Source organism: Cervus canadensis, chromosome X (genome assembly GCF_019320065.1).
Source record: "Cervus canadensis isolate Bull #8, Minnesota chromosome X, ASM1932006v1, whole genome shotgun sequence".
Taxonomy (NCBI): domain Eukaryota; kingdom Metazoa; phylum Chordata; class Mammalia; order Artiodactyla; family Cervidae; genus Cervus; species Cervus canadensis.
The window spans coordinates 77,909,683-77,937,605 of record NC_057419.1 but is presented as its reverse complement, the minus strand read 5'-3'; the positions used below and the strand labels follow the sequence as shown (position 1 = coordinate 77,937,605).

The following is a 27,923-nucleotide window of genomic DNA, read 5'->3' as shown; positions in this document are numbered from 1 at the left end:
GATATTGATAACCTGTATATGTATCATCATATAATGTGTGTAGAGATTAATTCTAATTAATTCCAAGGTATATGCCTCATCAGCCTTGAGGAATATTAAATAAATGAACTCCATTAAATAATTAAATAATTGTGATAGAAGTGTTTCTGGGGGTTTCATGGAACTGGAAACCATATAAACATATAAAAAAGTCAAGAAATCTGGACCTCCACCCACTCTCCATCTATTTTTTTGTCTGTACTCTGATCATTGGTTTTAACTGAGAGCAACAACTATTCTGAGGTTACTGGGGGATAGTGTGACAAGCACAGTGTGGTAGCTGCATGTTTTACTAGACTCTTATTCAAAGTTCCTTAATAAAGTATCTATTTCAATTCTTTCTGGATCCTACCATTGTTTAAATAGATAAGGCCAGAAGCATTTCCATTATTGTGCATACACAATCAGGAATTTACTTTATAGTAATCCATCTTAAGGTGTGCACTCTAGCATTATGTTTCATTAAAATGTAATAATCACCTCTATTAAGAAAACAAATGCTATAAAATAAGCTGTGGAAGGAAGATTTTTATTTTGTAGCAGGTAACTATTATAACTGGCTTTTTAAGTTGCTGCTCAAATCATTATTTTGTGTAGTTCTTTTTGTTGTTGTTCAGTCGCTAAGCCTTGTCCAGCTGTTTGCAACCCCATGGACTGTAGCCTGCCAGGCTCCTCTGTCCTTCACTATCTCCTGGAGTTTGCTCAAACTCATCCATTGAGCCAGTGATGCTATTCAACCATCTCATCCCCTTCTCCTTTTGTCTTTGATCTTTCCCAGCATCATGGTCTTTTCCAGTGAGTTGGCTCTCACGAATGTTTAAATCATCTGCTATTATCTTAGCAAATCTCTTAACTTTTCATCATACTGATATGAATGCCCAATTGTAAATTATTCATATTAATTTTAACTGATTTCTTGAGATGCATATATATATCTGAAGAATCCACCTCGAGATTTTCTTCCAAAAATTGGAGTGATTACAGTTTCAGGATTGGCAGGCTTCATTTCAGCAAGAAAAGGTAAGGTTAAAATATATATATTCCCTCTTTCAATGCTATTATACTAATTTCTGAATTTTACTGCTACAGGAAAACCTCATATCCCTTATTGAATATTACTAGGATAGGCTAATGTAAAAAGTTTTTAGATTGTATAGTACCATGTGTTACTTTACTTTCACGAAGACTTTTTTGTGTTTTTAGAAATAGAGTGATTCCAAAAGAAGTCCAATATCATTAGTTATTAGGGAAATGCAAATTAAAACTACAGTTAGTGAGATGTATGATGAGAGTAACATGGAAACTTACAATACCATATGTAAAATAGATAGTCAATGGGAATTTGCTGTATGATGCAAGGAACTCTGTAACAATCTAGAAGGGTTCGAGAGGGAGGGAGATGGGAGGGAGGCTCAGGAGGGAGGGTATGTGGTTGCACCTATGACTGATTCTTGTTGATGTTTGACAGAAAGCAAAATTCTGTAAAGCAATCATCCTTCAATTAAAAAATAAATATATATTTTTAAAAGATACAGTGAGATAACAATACATACCTATTAGAATATCTCAAATTAAGAAGAATGCTCATACAAAATGTAGTTGAGAATGCAGAGCAACTGACACTCTTGTACACTTTTGGTGGGAATACAAAATGAGATAGCCATCCTGGAAAATAGCCTGACAGTTTCTCATAAAGTTAAACATGTAATTACTATGAGATCCAGTATTCCCACTCTTGGGTATTTACTCTGGATAACCTGTACACTAATGTTTATAGTTGTTGTTGTTCATTCGCCCAGTCGTGTCTGACTCTTTGCGACCCCATGAGCTGCAGCATGCCAGGCTTCCCTGGTGTATTTATAGTAACTCCATTCATAACCACCGAAAGCTGCAAACAACATAAATGTCTTTCAACAGTGAACTAATCTATGGCACGTTCATACAAAGGAATACTACTTAGGAACAAAAGGAATGAACCATTGACACGTACAACAATCTTGATGAATCTGAGTTAAAGAAGCCAGTCTTAAAAAGTTACACAATGTATGATTCCATTCACATTATTCTCAAAAAGGCAAAACTTTAGTGACAAAGAATAAGTCAGTGGTTCACAGGGGTTAGGAGTGGGGGAAAGGTGTGACTACAAAGGGATAACATAAGATAATTTTTAGGAGTGATAGAACATACCCTGATTGTAGTCGTGGTTTCATGACTCTGTACATATATTAAAATGGATAGAACTGAACCCCCCCAAAAGTTGAATTTCCTGAATGGTCATTTAAAAATAAAATTTGAAAAATATATAGCTGTTCCTTTTAAAATTGTAATTTATCATTTTGTTTTTCATCTTTTAGACAACATTATTTTTGACAAGATCTTAATAATCTATTGCTATTAAAAGATCTTTAAAATTTTACATTTATATAATAATGTATACTAACCACTCAAACTACTTTTCTTTGCTTAGTTGTGAACACCCGTATTTGGGGGACTATATTAAGAAATTGAGACAGAGATACTGATATATCTCAGAAAAAAAATTATTCCCTCTTGGTCTCATCCTGATCAAGGTTGTTGGAACTGACATCAGCTAGCTGGGAATGGAGATTCTGAGGTAGACAACTCACTCACTACTCTCATTCAGCACATGAGGGTTAATATATTTGATTTCTTTTCATCTTTGTACTCTGTATCTCTACCAACTTTGTCCTTCCTTCTCACTATACCACTTCTACAGAGAGAGTCCCCACAGCCACTCCCAGGTTTGATGGTTAGCTCAGAAGACTTAGGGGATTCAACCTATAGTCATATTCATGGCTAAGATTTATTCCATTGAAAGGATGCAAAGTAAAATCAACAAAGGGAAAAGATACATCAGACAAAGCTTAGAGGAAACGAATTACAAGCTTCCAGGAGTTTTCTCCCAGTAGAGTCGTGTAAGTCATGTGTGTGTGCTCAGTCACTTGAGTCATGTCCAACTCTTTGTGACCCTATGGACTGAAGCCCGCCAGGCTCCTTGTATAAGTCATAAGATGCACCTAATTCCTCCACTAATGAATTGTGACAATACTTATGAGATGTTGTCAGTCAGAGAAGCTCATTAGAGACTGAGTGACCAAGGCTATTATTGGAGGCTAGTCATATAAACACTGTTTGTCTGGCATGTACCAAGATTCCAGACTCCCAGAAGGAAAGTATCAATAGTTGTTCAGCATAAACCATGTTATTTGTGAGAGTTGGACTATAAAGAAAGCTGAGCACCAAAGAATTGATGCTTTTGAACCATGGTGTTGGTGAAGACTCTTGAGAGTCCCTTGGACTGCAAGGAGACCCAACCAGTGAATCCTAAAGGAAGTAAGCCCTGAATATTCATCGGAAGGACTGATGCTAAAGCTGAAACTCCAATACTTTGGCCACCTGATGCGAAGAACTGACTCATTTGAAAAGACCCTGATAGTGGGAAAGATTGAAGGCGGAAGGAGAAGGGGACGACAGAGGATGAGATGGTTGGATGGCATCACCGACTCGATGGACATGAGTTTGAGTAAACTCCGGGAGTTGGTGATGGACAGGGAAGCCAGGCGTACTGTGTTCTATGGGGTCGTGAAGAGTCAGAAACGACAGAGCAACTGAACTGAACTGAACCATTCTTGTGATTCCAGAAACATTTTCTCTTAGTGTAGTGAACTACTTACCAGTCAGGTTTCCAGGTGCCAGCCAGTCTTGCAAGCATACCTTACTAACAGTAGCAGTCTTGGGCATATGTTAACTCTTTTCTGCACATCATTAAATAACTCTCCTAAACACATGGTGAATTTTGTATTTGCCCATCTTCCATCTCTGGTATGGAAATCTCTCTCAGTAGGAATTACTGCCTACCCTCCTTACTTAAGCCCTTACTAAGCTGGTCAGTTCTCTGGTCATTAGCCATTTTGAGCACCTTCCATTTATCCTCTGTCTCCCAATGCCAGTCATTATCTCTAAACTAAATTAAACATGGTTAGAACCAGCTGAACCACAGTTCTGAACCAGCCTGGAGTTTGACGTCAGATGCATTATGGTTGGCTTACCGGGCTTTAGTCCTTAAAGTAGCCTTAACCCAAATATACCTAATCAGATATAAAACCTCTATAAGTTATAAGAACATTCCAGCATTCTACTATAGCCCATGTATCTATCACAACAGATCTAACACTTTCCTTATAGATAATATTAATGGCTCCTTGTATCATAGTTTTTATTCTAACACTATATGCAACCTTTAATTGCATACATACTATAAATTATTTGTTAGGAAAGACATTGAAAACCAAGATCACCATATGTGACAATAAGACAAAAAATTCAATTTTAAAGGAGACTGGCCAAAGTGTATTACTCAGTTCTCACAATCCACTTGTAAGAGAGACTGTTCCTTAGGTCATCCACAATGACTCCAAAGTGTCAGAGCTAGAATAATCTAATCGAATTTTTTTTTAATTACAGAGCTCAGTTTATAAGTAGGTAGTGAATTAAATATGGTGATTCTCAGGAAGCATTTTATTCAAAAACAAAATAGAGGAGGATAGCAAATATAAGAGTGTTTTGTACTCCGTATGGATAAATATTGTGAAACTTTTGTTTCAGTAGTGTGTGTGTGTGTGTGTGTGTGTGTGTGTTTGTATGTGAAAGAGAAATAGAAACAGAGATAGGTCAAAATTTGTTCTTCAGTGTGAGTCATGGTCAAAAAAGTATGAAAGATGTTGGTTTAGTGTAATCCTATAATGTTACAGATAGAGGTCTAGAGAAAGGAAATCATTCAATGATTGCATAGTACATATTACATAGCTAGTTAGTGACTATGTCTAGAGTCATTTCCTACTTATAAGAATAGGGCACTTGAACACAAATGCAATTTATTGTCTTGTAAACTGGCCTTTCTTATCAAGAGAGGATGAATGTAAATCTTTTAATATTTAAAATAATAAAGAATATGTGATGTGTGTACATATACACACAGATAGAATGGAATATTATTACTCAGCCATAAAAAAGAATGAAATAATGCCATTTACAGCAACATGGATGGACCTAGAAATTATCATAGTAAGTGAAGTAACAGAAAGACAGATATCATATGATATCACTTATATGGGGAATCTAAATAATATAAATGAACTTATTTAAAAAATAGAAATAGAATCATAGACATAGAAAACAAACTTATGGTTATCAAAGGGGATAGTGGGGAGGAGAGAGGGAGGGAAATTAGGAGTTTGGGATTAATATATACACACTACTATATATAAGCTAGATAAACAACGATATAACAAGGGAACTATATTCAATATATTGTAATAACCAATAATGGAAAAGAGTCTGAAAGAGAATATATATATATAACTGGATCACTTTGCTATACACCTGAAACTAACACAACATTGTAAATCAAACACACTTCAATTTTTTCCCATAGACATATAGTCATATGAAAAAACAAAACAAATCTAAGCATATGCAATATTCAACACTAAACATTTGGATAGTTGATTTGAGAATACTATACTATTCAATGTTTACCAATAAAGAAATGGTTATACTTCAATTTTAAAATGAATTTTAAAAGTATAGCAACTACAAAAAAAGTAAATAATGAATAAAATAAGATGACACATCAAGGAAAACCTGCCACCTTCCAAGTTTAGGAGCAGCAGAATTAGAATTTGGCTGAGTCAAGGAAACCTACATTAAGAAATATTAGGTCAGTAAAATCAAGGACTGATTTTACTGGGCCGGAAGAAGCACAGGCTGGAATCAAGATTGCCGGGAGAAATATCAATAACCTCAGATACGCAGATGACACCACCCATATGGCAGAAAGTGAAGAAGAACTAAAGAGCCTCTTGATGAAAGTGAAAGAGGAGAATGAAAAAGTTGGCTTAAAGGTTAACATTCAGAAAACTAAGATCATGGTATCTGGTCCCATTACCTCATGGGAAATAGATGGGGAGACAGTGGAAACAGTGTCAGACTTTATCTTTTTGGACTCCAAAATCACTGCAGATGATGACTGCAGCCATGAAATTAAAAGACGCTTACTCCTTGGAAGGAAAGTGATGACCAACCTAGATAGCATATTAAAAAGCAGAGACATTACTTTGCCAACAAAGGTCCGTCTAGTCAAGGCTATGGTTTTTCCAGTGGTCATGTATGGATGTGAGAGTTGGACTCTGAAGAAAGCTGAGCGCCGAAAAATTGATGCTTTTGAACTATGGAGAGTCCCTTGGACTGCAAGGAGATCCAACCAGTCCATCCTAAAGGAGATCAGTCCTGGGTGTTCATTGGAAGGACTGATGCTGAAGCTGAAACTCCAATACTTTGGCCACCTGATGTGAAGAGTTGACTCATTGGAAAAGACCCTGATGCTGGAGGGGATTGGGGGTGGGAGGAGCAGGGGACGACAGAGGATGAGATGGCTGGATGGCATCACTGACTCGATGGGCATGAGTTTGAGTAAACGCCAAGAGTTTGTGATGGACAGGGAGGCCTGGTGTGCTGCGATTCATGGGGTCGCAGAGTCGGACACGACTGAGCGACTAAACTGAACTGAAAATGAAGAACCAAACTACAGATACTAGGACAATAGTGAACAAGACCTATTTTAATATAATTAGACCTTCTTTCCCAATATCACCAAAACCAGTCTATATCTAAAGGATAGTAAAACTAAAGGTTGAAGCAGCCTACCTACCCACCTCCCTCAATGCTTAGTCTATTATAGACATGACTGTAGAAGGCCTCATTACTAATAGTCAAAACCAGATAGAGAAATACATCTTGTTTTACCTTCCCTAAACTGTGAAGTTGCCTGCTATATTTTTCTGATATACCAGATAAACTGGTATATTTTACTGATATACCAGATAAACTGTCTCATATTTTAATTGAGTTGTAAATTCTGTTCCAGAGAATAAAAGTACTTACCATAATTAGAAATCCCATCATCTATAATAATTTCCCAGATCATATTTAAAGTCAAGGGTACCCAGACAAGTATTTAAGATACATGCTGTTTTGAACTAACAGTCTGTTTGAACTAAGCTATGGCTTAGAGTAGTGGGTTTCAAATTATTCTGTAGAATCTAGGGTTCCATGAAAGTGTTCAGGGGTGATATAGGAATTCTGGAAAAGCCGTGTAGGTAGGGCTTTATAATGAGCCTCACTTCCTCAGGCTAACTAGAGTAACTTCAAGTCTATAGATTTTATATATGAAGTTCCTCAGTCAGTTCAGTTCAGTTGCTTAGTAGTGTCTGACTCCTTGTGAGCCCATGAATCGCAGCACGCCAGGCCTCCCTATCTAACACAAACTCCTGGAGTTTACTCAAACACATGTCCATTGAGTCAGTGATGCCATCCAGCCATCTCATCCTCTGTCATCCCCTTCTCCTCCCGCCCCCAATCCCTCCTAGCATCAGGGTCTTTTCCAATGAGTCAACTCTTCCCATGAGGTGGCCAAAGTATTGGAGTTTCAGCTTCAGCATCAGTCCTTCCAATGAACACCCAGGACTGATCTCCTTTAGGATGGACTGGTTGGATCTCCTTGCAGTCCAAGGGACTGTCAAGAGTCTTCTCCAACACCACAGTTCAAAAGCATCAATTCCTAGTGAGGTTCTATTTGGAAGATTTTTTTTTAAAGAATTTTGCTACTTTAAACAAAGTTTCAAAATGACTCCTAGATGCTTAATTAAGGCAGTAGTGAAAATGAATGAATTATTACAAGTTACTTGCAATTATTAAACTATTACTTCAGTATTCTGAAACAATGACATGAAGGAGTTATGTACCTTTTAAAATCTTTAACTTTATTAGTTGGATCATTTCAGCTTTCTAGAGACTTAGTTTAAAAAAAATATCTGAAAAGAGTCCATTTCAGTTTAACATGGTGTTACAAACTTGGAAAAGCTGTGGCTACAACTCTGGGTTTCTTAGGACATGAAAAAATGCCTAGCTTTTAAAAAGAAGAAAATCATCAACCCCCTTTGTGTAGGTAATTATCAATGTTAGATTGAGAATACTTTTCTTAAATTGAACGTGACAACTAAGGGATATTAATTGAACTGTAATACTTAAGGACATTTTATCTCTCATCTTGACTGGTATTTTTACCTAAAAAATAACTTAGCATAAATGATGGCTTAGAACAAAGAAAACATTAAAGTTATAAAAGCATCAAGTGTCTGGCAGCATCTGTTTGGAGTTTAATAGTTTGTTTGAATGTTACAGGTTCTCGGTTTAAGAGAATTGCTTATCCATTGGGATTGGCCACTTTGGGAGCTACTGTTTGCTACCCTGTTCAATCAGTAATAATTGCAAAGGTAAGCTCTTTTTAAGTGATAGCTTCATTTCAGTATTTGTTTAAATTCTCAGTGTGACAATATTTAAATGTCACACAGTACCTTTAACATTTAATTTTCAGGGAAATATAGTTGGTATTAACTCTGCTGGCAACTCTGTTAGCAAAATCACATTAGCATCTCAGCTTGTTAATGCCATTGTTAATTACATGATTATCACAAATAAATAGGATTAATTTGTTAAAATATAATTCAACAATATAAATGCTGGCTTGAGAATTAAGCTACAAGTGGCATTTCAGATCAGTGTGTAAAGAAAAGGTGGACTATTCAAGAAATGTGTGGAATAATTGACATTTCAGAAAAGTACTTTGACCTTTACCAAATATCATGCAAAAATATTGCAGGTGGAATAAAGATATAATGAGAAAATATAATGCTATAAAATATTAGAAGAGCAGAAAGGTATTTTTGTATAATCTTGAGATAGGAAAGGCCTTCTTAAAACACAGCCAGAAGCCATCAAAGGAAAAAAAAAATAATGTATTTTACTGCATCAAAGTCATACATTTCTGTTGATCATGATATACCATATACAAAGTTAAAGGATAAATGAAAAATTGGGAAACTTATTTGCACATATATAACACAGGACATGAGTTTAAGTAAACTCCGGGAGGTGGTGATGGACAGGGAGGCCTGGCATGCTGTGATTCATGGGGTCGCAAAGAGTCGGACACGACTGAGCAACTGAACTGAACTGAACTGAACTGAACACAGGACTAAATAATATCCTTCCATATATGAAAAGCTTCTATATATCAATAGGAAAACAATGAATGCCCTCTTAAGAAAATGAAGAAAGTATATGAACAAACAATCCACAAAATAAGAAACGTAAATGGCCTAATATATTAAAGATGCTTAACTTCATCAGCAACCAAATAAATCCAAATTTAAAAGATCATTTAGATATTGGTTTTTAGCCTTTCCATTTGGCAAAGATTTAAAAGATTCATAAAATTGCTGCTGAGAAATTGAGTTGGAAAATAGTTATATACTCTTGTGAGAGTGTAAATTGCTACAGTACAGTGCTGAATTTCTGAAGGCAATGTGGCAATAGTATCAAAAATTAAAATGTAATGATATACCCAAGCAATTACCACAAGGGTATATGATCCCAGTTATTTGTGGAAGGGTGCTAATTACAGCATGGTTATACTTGCCAAAAGAAAAAAAGGATGCCCATCATCAAAGGATTTGTTAAACAAATCATAATGTTCATATGCCCATCAATAGGGGATTTGTTAAATGAATTATGATGTGTTCATTATAGAGTACACACTGTGCAGCTATTAGAAGCAGATCTTCCGGTATATAAGCTGATATGGAAACATCTCTGTGACAGACCCAGAGGAATCGGGTGGAGAGGGAGGTGGGAGGGGAGATCGGGATGGGGAATATGTGTAAATCTATTGCTGATTCATGTCAATGTATGACAAAACCCACTGAAAAAAAAAAAAAAAGAATAGCATGATGCAAAAAATAAAAAAAAGACATGGAAAAAAAAAAGAAAAAAAATCACACCTCAAAATAATATATATCATGAGGCAAATAATTTTTTGTATAAGATATAGAAAATGAAGCTGTGTGTTATCATGATCTAGAGACTTATAGCTTTACTGTTGATTCTGACATGGTTTTTCATATAAAATACAAGACATAATTTTTTCTTTAATATTTGTTATTTTAACTTTTAAAAATTTGTATTATTTGACTCACTTTTTGTTTTAATTAGGTAGCTGGGAAAAAGGCATATGCTACAAGCCAGCAAGTGTATGAAGCTGTTAAATCACTGTGGACAAAAAACAACAAAAAACTTCCTGAACATAAAGAAAAAACTAAGGTAGAGTTTAAATGGACTAAAAATGTAGACTGTTTTGTTTAGGTGGATGTCCTAGACAGAGGTCAAGGATGGAATGAAAAGAGATGAAGGAATATACTACCTTGCATGCTATAATTTTTTAGGATATTTTATTCTTTTAGTAAAATAGTTTACTTATGAAAGAAAAATTTTTTTGGTAAACAGCTAGGAAGTGCTGATGAAATAGAAACACCTGCAGAAACAACTCACAACCTGAAACATTCAGTGCCTTTGCCAACAGAACTCAGCTCTGAAACAAAGACCAAATCTACATCAGGTTTGTTTGGAATAATTCATTTTTAAAGTTATTTTCTTAAATAACTTTATAGGAGTATAGTTAGTAGTTTGAATTTATTTATGTGTTTTCATAAATGTTTTGTCCTTCTCATATCTGTAGTCTGTGTATCTTTTTAGGTTGTGAAGTTCTCAATCAGGTAGAGGAAAATGTGTCTTTCTGGATTCTTCTAGCTTATAGGCTATAACAATGTGTCACATCTACATAGAAGAGATACCAGTTTTCCATTTCTTGTTCTATCCCCATCTGTCTTTGCTTCCACCTTCAGTTTTATTTAGTTTAGATACTAGGAAAACTTTCAGCATAAATAGTATAAATAGCACCAATTACAATACTAGTATCTTTGCTAGTATTAGATACAGGCAACTATGTGAGATCAAAATGTGACAGTTACACTTTCTAAACAAATACTGCCATGGTTTTACTGTGATCAAAAAGAAACAGATATCATTTCAATAGTATATTCACATAAACTCACCAGTCATTGGCTTATGTAGGTTTATCTGTACTAAGTAAATGATACTATGCATCAAGTCATCTTATTACAAAGGAAATAGGACCAACTCAGAGGTAGAGAATTAGAGAATAATGAAAATATCTGCCCTTTCCTGAGCAACTGCTGTGGGGCAAAGAACTATAAATGTGTTATTCAATCCTCTCCCAAAAAGCAAAATAAAAAAACTCTGGTGTGTATGTAATTATAATTGTTTTATGATGAATAGACTGAGATTCAGGGAGCTTAAGTAACCTGCCCAAAATTATAGTTTACAAATAGAGTTATTTTTATAGTCTAGATATTCTTGACACTGAAGTCCAAGCTCCTCCTTTGCATATAGATTATCTAATTTAAAACATGATTTTAGTCTCTAATTTCCTCTGAAGAGATTTTAGTCTCCTCCCCTGTCACTTAATCTTTATGAAAGCTCTCACTGAGTAACAAACCTGATTTGAGTTTTAATATTTTCCTGTCTCCTCTCTTTTCTAATCAAGATAAGTTATACAGGTTTTAGACTCTCTGAATAATCTATAGTTTATCATATTCCCTCAAGTATATAATATATCTGGTCATTTCTCTAAATGCCTGTCAACTCCAGAGATCTTTGTGGAGATGTTACAGCTTAACAATGGGACCAGACCACCCCTAGCCAATGTCTTTTCTTTTTACATCTGTATTCTGAAACCTTTTGCCTGCTTATCATAGGTAATCTGGTATATGAAAAGCATTCTAAGGAGACATATAGAGGAGAGAGATACTCAGTACTATTCATCCTTATCATATATCATTCAGGATTGATTATATAGCAAACCCAGAATTGAGACGCATTATTTCCACATTTCATATGCAATCCCAAAGGTCCATTATGTGAAAAACAGTAGTGATCATGAGCATAGGTTTTAAGATAGAACATGAATCTTAATCCTAAATCCAGCATTTACTAGTTCTATTGCCTGGGGCAAGTTATCTAATACCCCAAGCCTCAGTCTCTTCATCTATAAAAGAGAGTCAATAATAGTATTTTTGACATGATTGTTATGAAGATTAAATGAGATATTGCATGCATGCAAAGCAAAAAGTACACTGTCAAGCACATACTAAATTCTCAATGAGTGTTACAATATATCATTATCATTGGCCTAGAGTAATTATCCATTTTGCCAATAAACAAATTTGTCATTGAGCACACTTTGGGAGCACATTACTTAGTGGGGGAGCGCGTCCCTGGCCACCACTTCTCACCATACAGAATAGCTTATGTATATTGTCCAACAATATATTGTAACTCAGAGCATGAGTTTGATTGTCCTCTATCATCCATATACATTTATGGTGACAACTGTTATTTTGGGAATCACAAATTTGGAAATTTGGTGACATGGACCTCTTCAAAATCTGATGAAAGCAGAATGAAATGATATGGATGGATGTCCAGGATATATTATTAAGTAACAAAAACCAAATTGTAGTCTGTATATATGTGTGTGCACATATGCCTGTGTTCTGGAACAATTTGTACTAACCTGTTTAAATTATTGAAAACAGTTATTTCTAGAGGTATGATTGTGGGAGACCTTTGCTTTTTAATTTATCTATATAATATTTGGATTTTTATAATCAGCATACTTTTTTGTAATCAGAAAAAAATAAATATATTCTGTCTCTAAGTAGTCGAAATGAAGATGTTTCATAGAAACTTTTTTCGAGTTAAGAAAATTTTCTTGACAGTGTATACATGCATATATATTAATATACATAATATATTAAAATAATTTGTAAAAAAAAACAAAGAAAGAATGAAATCTCTCACAGTCTCACAAGATTAATGTCTCTCTCAAATAGAGGTTGGCAAACTATGGACTTTATGCTAAATCTGGCTCACTATTTTTGCACATTCCACAAGCCAAGAATAGTTCCTATGTAATTTAAATAGTTTTTTAAAAATCAGAAGAAAAATGTTTCATGACAAGTGAAAATTGTATGAAATTCAAATTTTAATATCCATAAATAAAGTTTTATTGCAACACAGCCACACTCATTCATGTATTGTCTGTGGCTGCTTTCACCTAAAATGGCAGAGTTGAGTGGTTGTGATGGAGACCTTATGGTTTATAAAGTTTAAATGTTTACTTTGGTCCTTTGCAAATAAATTTGCTGATTCCTATTTTAGAGGGATGAGGTGTGCCATACATACATGACTCATGTCCCCCTCATGATATTTCCCAGATTATTATATGGGTCATGACACTAAATATCCAAAATCAAAATTCTGATAGGCAAAACAAAATTTCCTACAGTCTTTTAGTGTTATGGAGACAGAAACTCAAGCTGTCAATCAGAAGCTAGAGAGTACCATACCTGAGGAACAGGGTTGATTGACTCTTCTATAAACTGCAACACAGCTCAGTGCCTGATTGTAGTGAGATGATAAGTATCAATACTTTACCCCTCCCCAAGAAAGGAAAAGAGTCCCCACTCTGCAGATGATATCATCTGGATCTTCTACAGTTCTTTTTTACACAGTGTCCACCATACAAATAAAATGTGTGTTAGTCTCTCAGTCTTGTCCAACTCTTTCGCAACCCCGTGGACTGTACCCTGCCAGGCTTTTCTGTCCATGGGATTCTCCAGGTAAGAATACTGGAGTGGATTGCTATTCCCTTCTCCAGAGGATCTTCCAGACCCAGGGATCGAACCCTGGTCTCCTAAATTGCAGGCAGATTCTTTACCATTTGAGCTACAGGGAAGTCCTACAAATAAAATACTAGTCATGCAAACAGACAGGAAGATATGACTAAGAAAAGAGAAAAAAAATTACAGCAGACCCACAGGTGATCTAAATATTGAAGTTGGCAGAAAAGCACTTTAAAATAACTATGGCTAATATGTCAGGTGGAAAATATGATGAACAAAATGGATGAAAGGATGGAAAATTTCACAGCCAGTTGGAATCTGAAAAAATCAAGTGGATATTCTAGATGTGAAAAATACAGTACCTGAAATTATGAACTTATTGGATGGGTTTAATAGCAGATTGTATAAAAAAAGAAGACAGAAATAATGAACTCAAATATAGGATAAAAAAGACAAACTGAAGCCAGAGAGAAAAAAGAATGGAAAGAATAGATCAGTGGGAGAACACACTTTGCAATGATTAATATGTTTAAGTGTTTCAGTTACTGAGACAGCTGAATACTGAATATCATCCTGATTTTATACAGAAGAAACAAAAATAGAATCTCTAATATTCATAACTTCACTCAGCAATTTATTAGTGATCTGTCCTAGTTTTGATAATGAACTTGCTTAAAATATAAATGAGATAAGGCGTGAACTAAATTATCAGTGAACAGGTAACATCTAGTGGCTATTTGAGACAATAATTCTTTGCTGTTTTATAAACATCTTTATTCTTTACCTGTTTGCTATAACAGCAGCTTTTTTTAAAGTCGACTAAAAAAGCTAAGCATAAATATTTTTTCATTAGAGATTTAAAATATGATAAAGTACAAAGAAAAGCATTATAATGATTAGGGGAATGAGATTCAAGAAGAGTTTTATGACTGCTAATTCTTTGGGAGGACAGAGAGCCTTTTATCAAAAGGGATGAAGAAATTTCTGAGGAAAAATATAATCTTTAATTACTCAGAAAAGCATGAGACAAACCCTTTTTAAAAAGGCAGAAATCAAATGAACTAGGCTAAGTGGTTCTAAGCCAGAGGGATCCACATCACAATTTCTTGAGTTTTTTTTTTCCTAAAATTCACTCTACATAAGAATTATAAATTAGAATTTCCCGAGGTGAGGCCTCTAAGCAGGTGGATTATAGGAAAAGCTCCACAAGGAATTCTGTATGCACATTCCTCTAGTTAATAATGACCAATATAAGCTATGAATAAACAAAAAATCTGAAGCCCTTCAACACATTTTGAGAGATGGGGATCTAAAGGCAACAGAGCCTTTCAAATTTAGGTGAGCTGACTATTTGACCAGATTTTGGACAATAATATAAATTAAGAAAGTTAGTAGAAGTGTTAGAAAACTTAGTCAGTTGATGGACATTTTTAAGCAAATCAGACACATTCAGGCTTATATAAAATAAGTATTTGTCAATGCTTATTGTAGTATATCTATAGTAAGAGTTGGGCTATAAAGAAAGCTGAGTGCCGAAGAATTGATGCTTTTGAACTGCAGTGTTGGAAAAGACTCTTGAGAGTCCCTTGGACTGCAAGGGGATCCAACCAGTCCATCCTAAAGAAGATCAGTCCTGGGTGTTCATTGGAAGGACTGATGTTGAAGCTGAAACTCCAATACTTTGGCCACCTCATGCGAAGAGCTGACTCATTGGAAAAGACCCTGATGCTGGGGAAGATTGAGGGCAGGAGGAGAAGGGGACGACAGAGGATGAGATGGTTGGATGGCATCCCCGACTCGATGGACATGGGTTTGGGTAGACTCCAGGAGCTGGTGATGGACAGGAAGGCCTGGCGTGCTGCGATTCATGGGGTCGCAAAGAGTCGGACACGACTGAGCGACTGAACTGAACCTATAGTATGTCTATCTGATAAAACTATTTCTTAGTACATTTTTCACTTGTACTGACCAAAAGCTTCCACTAGGAAGATGCATTTGGAAAAGGAGCAGTCAGAACCACTGTTTCTTAACCTACTTGTACTACAGACCCCATCTCAGAATGTTTTTAAATGCATAAACAAAATACACAGTAATGTATGAGCTTTCCTAATTGTATTAATCAACAATATTTAACAACATATCTGATAAAGGGTATAATTTTGAAGTAGTAGTAAGTATAAATATTTCAAGATATCTGCAACTGCAGTGTGATATGAAAATATCTATGGTTTCTATTAGTGACAGAGTCTAAGGTACTGTTAAGCGTATAGTATTGTGGTTTGTTGCCTGCATTCATTATTGAAGAAGACATTCAATTCCAGTCAGAGGTTAATGAAAACAAAGACAAATTTCCCCTATCCAAGTTCATAGATCACATGAATTCTGTCCACAGACTCCCCTCCTCCAAAGGGATTCCAGGTTAAAAGTTTATGGAGAACTGTATTCTTGTCATGGGTAGTGATTATTTAAGATCTGGCTGTTTTTAAAATATACTTAGTGGTGAAGTTACATATAGATCTATCCCAGTTTATAAAACAGAAACTATTTCTGAAAAGGTAGCTGTAAAATAAATAAGTGTATATAAATCTATTTCTCACTTTTAACTAGAAACTAAATTCCTTTATGGCAAAAAGGTGTGTCTCTCAAATGTAAAAATAATCATTTCAAAATGAATCAGAATTTGAAAAATATTTAAAATAAAAAAATTGTGAAAAATATTTTTAGTGTATGTCACAAAATAAATATAAAAATTCTTCTTACCTACTTAACATACACAGGGTATTATATGTACCACTTTGTATCTATTATTCTGTTGAATACTAAAGTAATTTTGTGATATTTTGTGACTACTCTAACCCCCCTTTTACAGAAGAGCCAGGGTTTTGTGACATTTTGTGACATTTCTGCCTACTCTAACCCCCACTTTACAGAAAAGCCAGGGTTGTTGTATTGGGAGTCAGACAAAACTGGATTCAATCCTGGCTCCACTACTTATCACCTGGATGACACTGCTCAAGTTTTTTAACCTCTCTACATTAAAATGCCCAAATGTCATCTCTCTCATGGTGTTATTCTGAGATAATGCATGAAAATAATGTGACATCTTGCCTGGTACACAGTCAGCTTATCAAAATCACCATTGATCCACACTGCCAAATCCAGGTTCCATTCCCAATCTCTATCTTATATAATCCATCAGTAACTTCTAACAGAAATGGTCACTCCTTCCTCCCTGAAACAGTCTCTTTACTTGGCCTGTGGGATATCACTTATTCTTGGTTCTCTTACTTCACTGACTGGCTTTTTCTTTGCAGTCTTCTCTGCTATATTCTCCTAATACTCTTAACCTCAAAAAGTTGGAGGATCCAAAGGGCTCATTCCCTGGACATCTTTTCTGATGTTCTGGATGACCTCATATGTTCCCATAGTTTTAGATGCTATTTATAGCCTAGGAACATAAAATTTATAAATCAGCGAGGCGACTCCTGAACTCTAGATTCACATTTCTAACTGCTTACTCAGTATTTCTATTCAGATGTCTAGTTCAGTAAGTTCAGTTCAGTCACTCAGTCGTGTCTAACACTTTGCAACCCCATGAACTGTAGCACATCAGGCCTCCGTGTTCGTCACCAACTCGCGGAGTTTACTCAAACTCATGTCCATTGAGTCAGCGCTGCCATCCAGCCATCTCATCCTCTGTCGTCCCCTTCTCCTCCTGCCCCCAATCCCTCCCAGCATCAGGGCCTTTTCCAATGACTCAGTTCTTCACATCAGTTGGCCAAAGTATTGGAGTTTCAGATTCAGCATCACTCCTTCCAATGAATGTTCAGGACTGATTTCCTTTAGGATGAACTGGTTGGATTTCCTTGCAGTCCAAAGAACTCTCAAGAGTCTTCTCCAACACCACAGTTCAAAAGCATCAATTCTCCAGCACTCAGCATTCTTTATAGTCCAACTCTCATACCAAGGAAACATTTTATGCAAAGATGGAATCAACAAAGGACAGAAATGGTAGGGACAAAACAGAAGCAGAAGATATTAAGAAGAGGTGGCAAGAATACACAGAACTGTACAAAAAAGATCTTCACGACCCAGATAATCACGATGGTGTGATCACTCACCTAGAGCCAGACATCCTGGAATGTGAAGTCAAGTGGGGCTTAGGAAGCATCACTACAAACAAAGCTAGTGGAGGTGATGGAATTCCAGTTGAGCTATTTCAAATCCTGAAAGATGATGCTGTGAAAGTGCTGCACTCAGTATGCCAGCAAATTTGGACAACTCAGCAGTGGCCACAGGACTGGAAAAGGTCAGTTTTCACTCCAGTCCCAAAGAAAGGCAATGCCAAAGAATGCTCAAACTACCGCACAATTGCACTCATCTCACACGCTAGTAAAGTAATGCTTAAAATTCTCCAAATCAGGCTTCAGCAATACGTGAACCGTGAACTTCCAGATGTTCAAGCTGGTTTTAGAAAGTCAGAGGAACCAGAGATCAAATTGCCAACATTCGCTGGATCATCGAAAAAGCAAGAGAGTTCCAGAAAAACATCTATTTCTGCTTTATTGGCTATACCAAAGCCTTTGACTGTGTGGATCACAGTAAACTGTGGAAAATTCTGAAAGAGATGGGAATACCAGAACACCTGACCTGCCTCCTGAGAAATCTGTATGCAGGTCAGGAAGCAACAGTTAGAACTAGGCATGGACCAACAGCCTGGTTCCAAATAGGAAAAGGAGTAAGTCAAGGCTATATATTGTCACCCTATTTATTTTAACTTATATGCAGAGTACATCATGAGAAATGCTGGGCTGGAGGAAGCACAAGCTGGAATCAAGATTGCCGGGAGAAACATCAATAACCTCAGATATGCAGGTGACATCACCCTTCTGGCAGAAAGTGAAGAAGAACTAAAGAGCCTCTTGATGAAAGTGAAAGAGGAGAGTGAAAAAGTTGGCTTAAAGCTCAACATTCAGAAAACTAAGATCATGGCATCTGGTCCCATCACATCATGACAAATAGATGGGGAAGCAGTGGAAACAATGGCTGACTTTTTTTGGGGGGGCTCCAAAATCACTGCAGATGATGATTGAAGCCATGAAATTAAAAGAGGCTTACTCCTTGGAAGGAAAGTTATGACCAACCTAGACAGCATATTAAAAAGCAGAGACATTACTTTGCCAACAAAGGTCCGTCTAGTCAAGGCTATGGTTTTTCCAGTGGTCATGTATGGATGTGAGAGTTGGACTATAAAGAAAACTGAGTGCAGCAGAATTGATGCTTTTGAACTATGGTGTTGGAGAAGACTCTTGACAGTCCCTTGGACTGCAAGGAGATCCAACCAGTCCATCCTAAAGGAGATCAGTCCTGGGTGTTCATTGGAAGGACTGATGCTGAAGCCGAAACTCCAATACTTTGGCCACCTGATGCAAAGAGCTGACTCATTTGAGAAGACCCTGATGCTGGGAAAGATTGTGGGCAGGAGGAGAAGGGGACGACAGAGGATGAGATGGTTGGATGGCATCACTGACTTGATGGACAAGGGTTTGGGTGGACTCCAGGAGTTGGTGATGGACAGGGAGGCCTAGCATGCTGCGGTTCATGGGGTCGCAAAGAGTCGGACGTGACTGAGTGACTGAACTGAACTCACATCCATACATAACTACAAAAATACAAAACTATGGTTTTGATTAGTTTTGACTAGATGTACCTTTGTTGGTAAAGTAATGTCTCTGCTTTTAATTTGCTGTCTGTGTTGGTCATAGCTTTTCTTCCAAGGAACATGTGTCTTTTAATTTCATGGCTGCAGTTGTTTTGGAGCCCAAGAAAACAAAGTCTATCACTGTTTCCATTGTTTCCCCATCTATTTGCCATGAAGTGATGTCTAGTTAGCAATTCAAATATAGCACACCTAAAACTTAACACTTCATTTACCTCCTCCCAAACATGTTTCTGGGGCTTCCCTGATGGCTCAGTGGTCAAGAACCTGTCTGCCAATGCACAAGATGGAAGTTCAATTCCTGATCTGGGGAGATTCCCTGGAGAAGGAAATGGTAACCTACTCCAGTATTCTTGCCTGAGAAATTCCGTGGACAGAGGAACCTGGTGGGCTACAGTTCATGAGGTTGCAAAGAGTCGGACATGACTGATTGACTGAATGACAACAACAACAAAACATGTTTCTATATTTCCCCCATCTCAGTAAATGTCAACTCCATTCTTTTAGTTTCTCAAATTAAAGAGTATCCCTCACACAACATACTGAATCCATTTTGGAAATCCTATCCTTAAGTTATCCAGAATTCAATACCTTTTCACCACCTCCACTGCCCTAATAAAAGCCATTTCCCTCCTGGGGTACTGCAGTCTTCTCTGCTATAATAGCTTCCTAACTGGTCTCCCTACTTCTATGCTTGTTTCCCTACACTCTCTTCTACACATAGCCAAGAGTAACCTTTTAAAAAAACACAATATCATGTTACACTTCTGCTCAAAACTGTCCAGTGACTTCTCATCTCTTAGAATAAAAGAGAAAAACTTTCTTATGACCTTGTGTGGCCTAGCATTCCACTGTTTTCTGATCATGACTTCTATCACTCTCATTGTATCCACCATCAGCACATCTTGCTAACTCTGTTCCAGCCATATTGGCCATTTTATGGCTCCTCAGACATACCTAAGGTCTGTTACACTTGCAACCTGCTCTTTCAGTAAGGCATTTCCCTCAGATAGCTACAGGGCTCATACCTGCACCTCCTTTGGTTCTTTGCTCAAATATGGAAGGCTTTCTTTCCCTGACCACCCTGTTTTAAATTGCAGATCACCCAATCTCTCCATATGTCTCTCCACTCTGTTTTATTTTTCTGCATACCACCATCTGACATACTGTTTACTTAACTTATTGTCTCTTTCACCCAACTTGAATGTTAGGTCCATGTTGGTAGAGATTTTTATCTGTTTTGCTCATTGATGTGTTCCTCACATTAACAAGAAGTTTGTTAAATGAATGACTAATTTTTTTTTCATTTTAATACTTTATCAGGTGCTACACAGTTTATGCCTGACCCCAAGCTCATGGATCACGGGCAGTCCCATCCAGAAGATATAGATATGTACAGCACTAGAAGCTGAAATAGTCTGCATAGAGAACTACAAGATGTGTGAAGTTTCAAATAATGGTGAAAAAGATGGTGTAATGGGTAACTGATGCATAGGGTATAAATTAAACCAAGTTTTCCCCTTACATCTTCTAATGTACAGTTTGACAAATCACATAAGTGACTAAAAAACTGAATACAATCCAAACAACATTAAATGATCAATGAGGAGGCAGAGGTAAAAGTATTAGGATGCATTTGGTGACTTTAAGTGTGTTTATAAAAAAAATATGTGTGTATATATAAATATATATACATATACACATATATATTTGCTGTAGCTTTTCTGAATTAATATCAGCTAAATTAGAATGGTGTGTGGAAGGATGTGTTCCCTCCCTCATTTGTTTTGCATTTCCCAGAGATGTAATAAAATATACATATTTTATGACATGGGCTTGGCTTTGTCTCTTTGTTTAATGCTAACTCCTCTTAGATGTCCAAAAATTAGTCTGTTTGAGAGGACTATGTGCTACATGGGACCCCTCAGTGCTACTTAGCATTCTTTCTACTGATTCCTGGGTAGTTTCCTATTCTGGTCTCCAGGAGAGGTTTTACAGACCTCTTATTCTGAAGTCTCCTATACCAGCCAAAGATGACTATGTCTCCTATTACACAGAGGGAAAAATAAGTTATTAGACATAGTCTTTCCCAACTTCTTCCCATCTATCTTCAAGACTTATCTCTTTTCAGCCATACATCCCCCTTTTCTAAAGCTGATGCTTCTATTTGTGTTCCTGATCTCCTTCCCATCTTTTCTAGTACCATATTCCATCCTGTTTAATTTTCAGTCTTTTGTTTCTCTTTTAACTGATTTCTTTTTCTCAGTCTCTAACAGCTTCATAGCCTCTTTATCCAAAAACAACAGTAGCAAAACCCTTTCCCTAACTCCCTCTTCCTCTTGAGCTATCTTTTCTTTCTCCTTCCTATGATTTCCAGACTTCATAAAACAGTAATTAATGTCACTTTCTTATGTTCTCAATTTCAATTCCTCTATAACTTGCTACACCTTGGCCTCTATGTTGTTGTTGTTCAGTCTCTAGGTTATATCTGACTCTGTGCGACCCCATAGACTGTAGCACACCAGATCTCCCAGAGTTTGCTTCACTATCTCCCAGAGTTTGCTCAAATTTATGTTCATTGAGTTAGTGATGCTATTGAATAATCTCATCCTCTGTACCTACTTGAATTTTCTGTAATGATTGACTCGTAACTACTCCCTCCTGAAATTCAGTCCTCATTTTAGTGTTATTCCTGCTTCTCTTGTTACTCATTCTTCTCTTGCTCTGAATCCCTTACATGCTCAGGCGCCTCAATTTGCATTTCTTGTCTTTTCTCACTCTGTGCTCTCTCATTTCCATTCAACATACTCACTGACTTCAAGCATCATTTATATGTCCTTATTATTTATATTTCCATATTTCTCCAGAAGTGTGTACCTATATAATTATTACTCATATCTATCTTATATCCAATATGTGCATGTGTGCTAAGTTGCTTCAGTCATGTCTGACTCTTTGCGACCCTATGGACTGTAGCCCAGAGGGATTCTCCAGAAACCCTGGGGTTCTTCTGGCAAGAATACTGGAGTGAGTTGCCAGGCCCTCCTCCAGGGGTTCTTCCCAACCCAGGGATCAAACCCACATCTCTTCCATCTCCTGCATTGGCAGGCAGGTTCTTTTACCACTAGCACCACCTGGAAAGCCCTGTATATCCCATAGAGATTCTCAATATCAATAGTTGTTCAGTCACTTAGTCATATCCAACTCGTTGTGACCCCATGGACTGCAACACTCCGGGCCTCTTTGTCCTTCACCATCTCCCAGAGCCTGCTCAAACTCCTGTCCATTGAGTCATTGATGCCATCCAGCCATCTTATCCTCTGTCATCCCTTTCTCCTCCTGTCTTCAATCTTTTCCAGCATCAGCATCTTTTCTAATGAGCTGGCTCTTCACATTAGGTGGCCAAAGTATTGGAGCTTCAGAATTAGTCCCTCCAATGAACATTTAGGGTCGATTTCCTTTAGGATGGACTGGTTGGATCTCCTTGCAGTCCAAGAGACTCTCAAGAGTCTTCTCCAACACCATAGTTCAAAAGCATCAATTCTTAGGCACTCAGTCTTCTTTATAGTCCAACCCTCACATCCATACATGACTACTGGAAAAACTATAGCTTTGACTAGATGGACCTTTGTCAGCAAAGTGATGTCTCTGCTTTTTAATAGGCAAGATCCATCTGCACTGAGAGAAACCTGGATTCGATCCCTAGGTTGGGAAGATCCTATGGAGGCAGGCATGGCAACCCACTCCAGTATTCTTACCTGAAGAATCCACATAGATAGAGGAGGCTGGAAAGCTATAGTCCATGAGGTTGCAAACAGTTGGACATGACTGAGTGACTAATCACAGCACAGCACGGGTTTGTCATAGCTTTTCTTCCAAGGAGCAAGCATCTGTTAATTGCATGGCTGCAGTGATTTTGGAGCCCAAGAAAACAAAGTCTGTCACTGTTTCCATTGTTTCCCCATCTATTTGCCATGAACTCATGGGACCAGATGCCATGATCTTGGTTTTCTGAATGTTGGGTTTTAAGCCAGCTCTTTTACTCTCACCTTCATCAGGATGCTGTTTAGTTCCTCTTGGCTTTCTGCCATTAGGATGGTGTCATCTGCATATATGAGGTTATTGATATTTCTCCCTGCAATCTTGATTCTAGCTTATGCTTCATCTAGCCTGGCATTTCACATGATGTACTCTGCATATAAGTTAAATAAGCAGGGTGACAATATACAGCCTTGACATACTCTTTTCCCAATTTGGAACCAGTCTGTTGTTCCACATCTGGTTCTAACTGTTGCTTCTTGACCTGCATACAGGTTTCTCAGGAGGTCAGGCTCTTCTGTCCATGGGATTCTTCAGGCATGAATACTGGAGTGGGTTGTCATTCCCTCCTCCAGTGGATTGAACCCAGGTCTACCTGCATCTTCTACATTGGCAGGTGAATTCTTTACCACTGAGCCACCTGGGAAGCCCCAATATCAAAAGACCTAAAATTAAATTGTCTCTATATCTCTCTCACTTCTTTGTTTCTCAAATCAATTCTACTTTCTCTAATCCTTACTCTCATTCAGGTCTTCATCATCACTTTCCTGGATTATATTATTATATATGCTTCTGGTCAATCTGCTTGCCATCAGTCTTGCTTTCTGTCACTTAACATTGCATCCTGCTTATAAGTAACAGTAAACCAGTTAACTATAGCTGCTTAAATAAATGAGTCTGTTTAAAGTCTGGAATTGGTCCGTACAGAGTTGGTATAGTGACTCATTGGTGTCATCAAGGATCTAGACATATTTCTCTTTCTACTATACTCTTTAGCATGTTGATTTGTCACCTCATGATCACAAAATGGCTCCTATACCTCTGGGAAACACACACACATTCAAAATAGGAAAAGGGGTTACAAAAAGCTGTACCAGATGCTTCTGACTCCCTCTTATCAGAGAATTAAATGATTTCTTAGAGTCCCTCTCGAAAGACTTCTGTCTATATCTTAACCAAAATTTGTCTTATAAGTCATATTTAAGATTGGCAAATAACATTTTTGTCTATGAAGAGAAAGGCAAGTGGTAAGGAATTTGGAATGGTGTTGAGTTTAAGTTAATATATAGTGTCTGCTACCCATCTACCAGATTATTATGACATAATTGTCTTCCTGAGATCTTCAGTGACTCAACAGTGTCTACAGGATCAAATCAAGACCCATTAGTATGACATACAAGGCCTTCATATATGATCCCAGCTAAACTTTAACCCTTCCTTCCCTCTCCCCAGCCACCCTACTATTAAGTATATTATATTGGGTTGGCCAAAAAGTTCATTTGGGTTTTTCCATAACACTGTACAGAAAAACTTGAACAAACTTTTTGGCCCGCCCAGTATGTTATCTATAATACCACTTGCTTCATAAACATGCTTTGCTCTCTTATTACCTCTTTCTCTGCCTATGCTAGTGTCTCAGAATTGTTTTTGTCTCGTCACACTTCATTCCAACTTCCTACTTATTCTTCAAACCCATCTTTTCTCAGTTCCCCAAGGTAGGATTTAGATACTCTCCTGTACATTCTCTTACATTTGGTACTTATGGCTGTGATAGCCCACATAATTTATTATAAAACTAAAACTAGATTAGTATTTTTTTTTTCATTTACAAGGTTCCTTGTGGTATAACTGAATCATCTTTGTATAGCTTTTTTAATGGGCTTGCCAGGTAGCTTAAATGGTAAAGGATCGGCCTGCAATGCAGGAGACCTGGGTTTGATCCCTGGGTTGGGAAGATCCCCTGGAGAAGGGCATGGCAACTTGCCCACTTCGGTATTCTTGCCTGGAGAATTCCACAAACAGAGGAGCCTGATGGGCTACAGTCCAGAAGGTCGCAAAGAGGTGGACACAACTGAGCAACTTTCACCTTCACTTCATAGCTTTTATACCCATAATACCTGGTACGTAGTAGGAACTCACATGCTGGTTGTAATTAGGGTAAAAAAATAATTATAATTCTATCAAAAGACTTATATCCTACTAGAAAGGATAGAAACATACACAGATACAGTGTGCTATGTAATATCTTCCCTAAGATAGTTACAACAAAAGTTGGTTTCTCAGAGATGGAATTTAGTTCCAAGATAAAGACAGAGATGGAATGTAGTTCTGAGATGAAGTCAAGGCAGTGGTCCTTGATCTACTCAAGGTGGGAAAGCAGTTCATTTACTAGTTATTTATAGGTAAGCTTTTCATAACTTAGCTTTAGTATTTTATACTTTTTTTTTTTTTACCTCAAATCTGTTTGTGAGCAAATGTACAATATTTCATCAAATCCAAGACCTCTAAGGGAAAAGTGCTGCCAGTTGATCATAATACTTATCCAAATTTCAGATGTGTTACAATATGAAAATATAAGCATTTGAAATTTCATAGGATACAGTAAGTAAAAAAATAAATATCCTAAAGTCAAGTATAAGTTATTTTTGAATTATCTGCTCTTTTGGGTTATCAGCTTTTCTACTAACCATTAGTATGTTAATATGGATAATGGCAAGTTGTATCTACAAAATCTGTTTCAAAGATCAGCTGAAACCAGAGTTGTTCACTTGCTGTATTATACGACAGTCAAACTGCTGTTGGACTCAGGCGACATTCAGATGTTGGAGCCTATATTGGGACAAGTTGTTACATTCAGATGTTGGAGCCTATATTGGGACAAGTGATAAGTCACCTTTCACTTTTCCCCTGCCATGTCCATGAGTTCTTCTCTGTTAAACCTGAACAGATGCCAGCCCTCCTCGGAAGAAAGGTCTAAAGCCCCTCGACGAGTGTAGTAGTCGATAGAAGCCTGGTTCCAAATGACGACAAGAAAGTGCATGCAGTTACACTGGCTTCTGATGGCTATCTGTTTAAAAACAAACAGGTATTACTTTTATTTGAAAGTATAATCTTCATTGTCACATTTATTTTATGGAAGATCTACTATATGCAAGGCACTGTGTGTGTGTAAAATACTTCCAAATAATAATGCAATATTTATCGCTTGGAGTTCTCTAAATCTGTAAAAAGAAAAAAAGTCCCTTAGATCTACTATATGCAAGGCACTGTGTGTGTGTAAAATACTTCCAAATAATAATGCAATATTTATCGCTTGGAGTTCTCTAAATCTGTAAAAAGAAAAAAAGTCCCTTTCTTTAGAAGTCCAAAACAAACTTGCAAAATCTACTCACTGGTTTTTCTATAAATCTAATTCAGTTTTTTTCTTTATTCTACAGAAAAAGTTTACTTATATGTATTTCCAAAATGCAAAAGAATCTTTTTATACTGTTCTCATGTTCATACTGTAGACACATTTTATGGGTAAATTGCCTTCTAATCTCCCTTTTACTTGCTTCTGCTTTGTAGCAAATAGGTATATAATGTGGTTGTGGATTATATCAACTTTTAAACATAAGTCAAACAAGAGCTGTATCAATATCTTAATTTGAAAACCAGTTTAATTGGAATAAAAGATTAAGTATATTTTGAGATTATGTTCCAATGTTAAGATAAAGCATCTAATTTACGCAATGTTAAATAATAACATTTGATGAAGAAAAGGATAACATATGGAATAACAATACTAACTGCAATATATACCTGACTTAGCCTCTTCAGCATTTCAGCTCCAATACCTAGACCTTTTAAATAGATAATACAAAATGAAAAAACATAAGTTGAAAAATTCCACTTAACAATTTGTTTGCTTTAGTTTAAACCCTGTTATCTGATTGTTACATGTTCATAATAGCTTGTGTTGAAATTCAGCTCATGAATGTTTTTCATATCTCTTTTTCCAAATTGGAATATGGTTCCAAAGGTAATGGAAAAGACTTTGGATTTATTTTAAAGAACAGTGAAGAGGAAATGAGCCCTTGTCACTCTCATCTTATCACGGAATATATTCCTTATTCATTTTAGACAAATCAACACAAAATGTAAAAGCATGTTTTAGAGGTAAAAGTGTAGCTTTTAAAAAAAGAAACAAAACAAAAAAAGATAAAAGTATAGTTTTGATAACTTGGTTTATTCAAGCCTTGATGGGAACTAATAAATCTTTTCTAATCTGTGATTGAGTCTTCACCATACCATATGCAAGGATAACTAGGATAGTGATCAGTCTCATGAAATAGGAATTAGTTACATAAATTATCTTAAACACCATATTTATACTAAAACTCCTTAAAATATACAATTTTAATTTTTAAAATATAAGTAATACTATGTGTTACCTGACCTCGGTAAGCTTGTATGACATAAAAGTCCTCTAGGTAAAGTAACTTGCCAATCCAGGGGTCATATGTAAAGTAGTACATGGCAAATCCAACAGTCACTTTACCTAGGAAGAGGAAAGAGGGGGTATAAAGAAGTTAATACATTGAATCTTACAATGTTCTTTCCTCCAAAATGGAATATCTTTGTGTTTATTTTTATCTATTAAAGTAATAAAAGCTTGCTGGACA

The 27,923-nt window shown here is 36.6% G+C and overlaps 2 protein-coding genes across 3 annotated transcripts in view; one reads left to right on the top strand and one right to left on the bottom strand.

The window, feature by feature from the left end:
- The window catches only part of APOOL (apolipoprotein O like), a 73,306-nt gene extending 52,035 nt beyond the window's left edge, over window positions 1-21,271 (top strand). For both annotated transcript variants that reach the window (XM_043459095.1, XM_043459094.1), the window contains 5 exons: window positions 961-1,059; window positions 8,302-8,393; window positions 10,171-10,278; window positions 10,462-10,573; window positions 20,764-21,271. In XM_043459095.1, the coding sequence (XP_043315030.1) occupies window positions 961-1,059; window positions 8,302-8,393; window positions 10,171-10,278; window positions 10,462-10,573; window positions 20,764-20,852 (500 nt within the window). In that variant the 3' untranslated portion in view covers window positions 20,853-21,271. The remainder of the gene's footprint in view (window positions 1-960; window positions 1,060-8,301; window positions 8,394-10,170; window positions 10,279-10,461; window positions 10,574-20,763) is intronic.
- A 4,648-nt stretch (window positions 21,272-25,919) lies between these two features.
- SATL1 (spermidine/spermine N1-acetyl transferase like 1) overlaps window positions 25,920-27,923 on the bottom strand; it is a 30,034-nt gene continuing 28,030 nt past the window's right edge. Inside the window, exons 5-7 of the mRNA XM_043459788.1 lie at window positions 27,698-27,799; window positions 27,061-27,101; window positions 25,920-26,326 (exon numbers count right to left, since the gene is read on the bottom strand). Coding sequence (XP_043315723.1) covers window positions 26,156-26,326; window positions 27,061-27,101; window positions 27,698-27,799 — 314 coding nt within the window. The 3' untranslated portion in view covers window positions 25,920-26,155. The remainder of the gene's footprint in view (window positions 26,327-27,060; window positions 27,102-27,697; window positions 27,800-27,923) is intronic.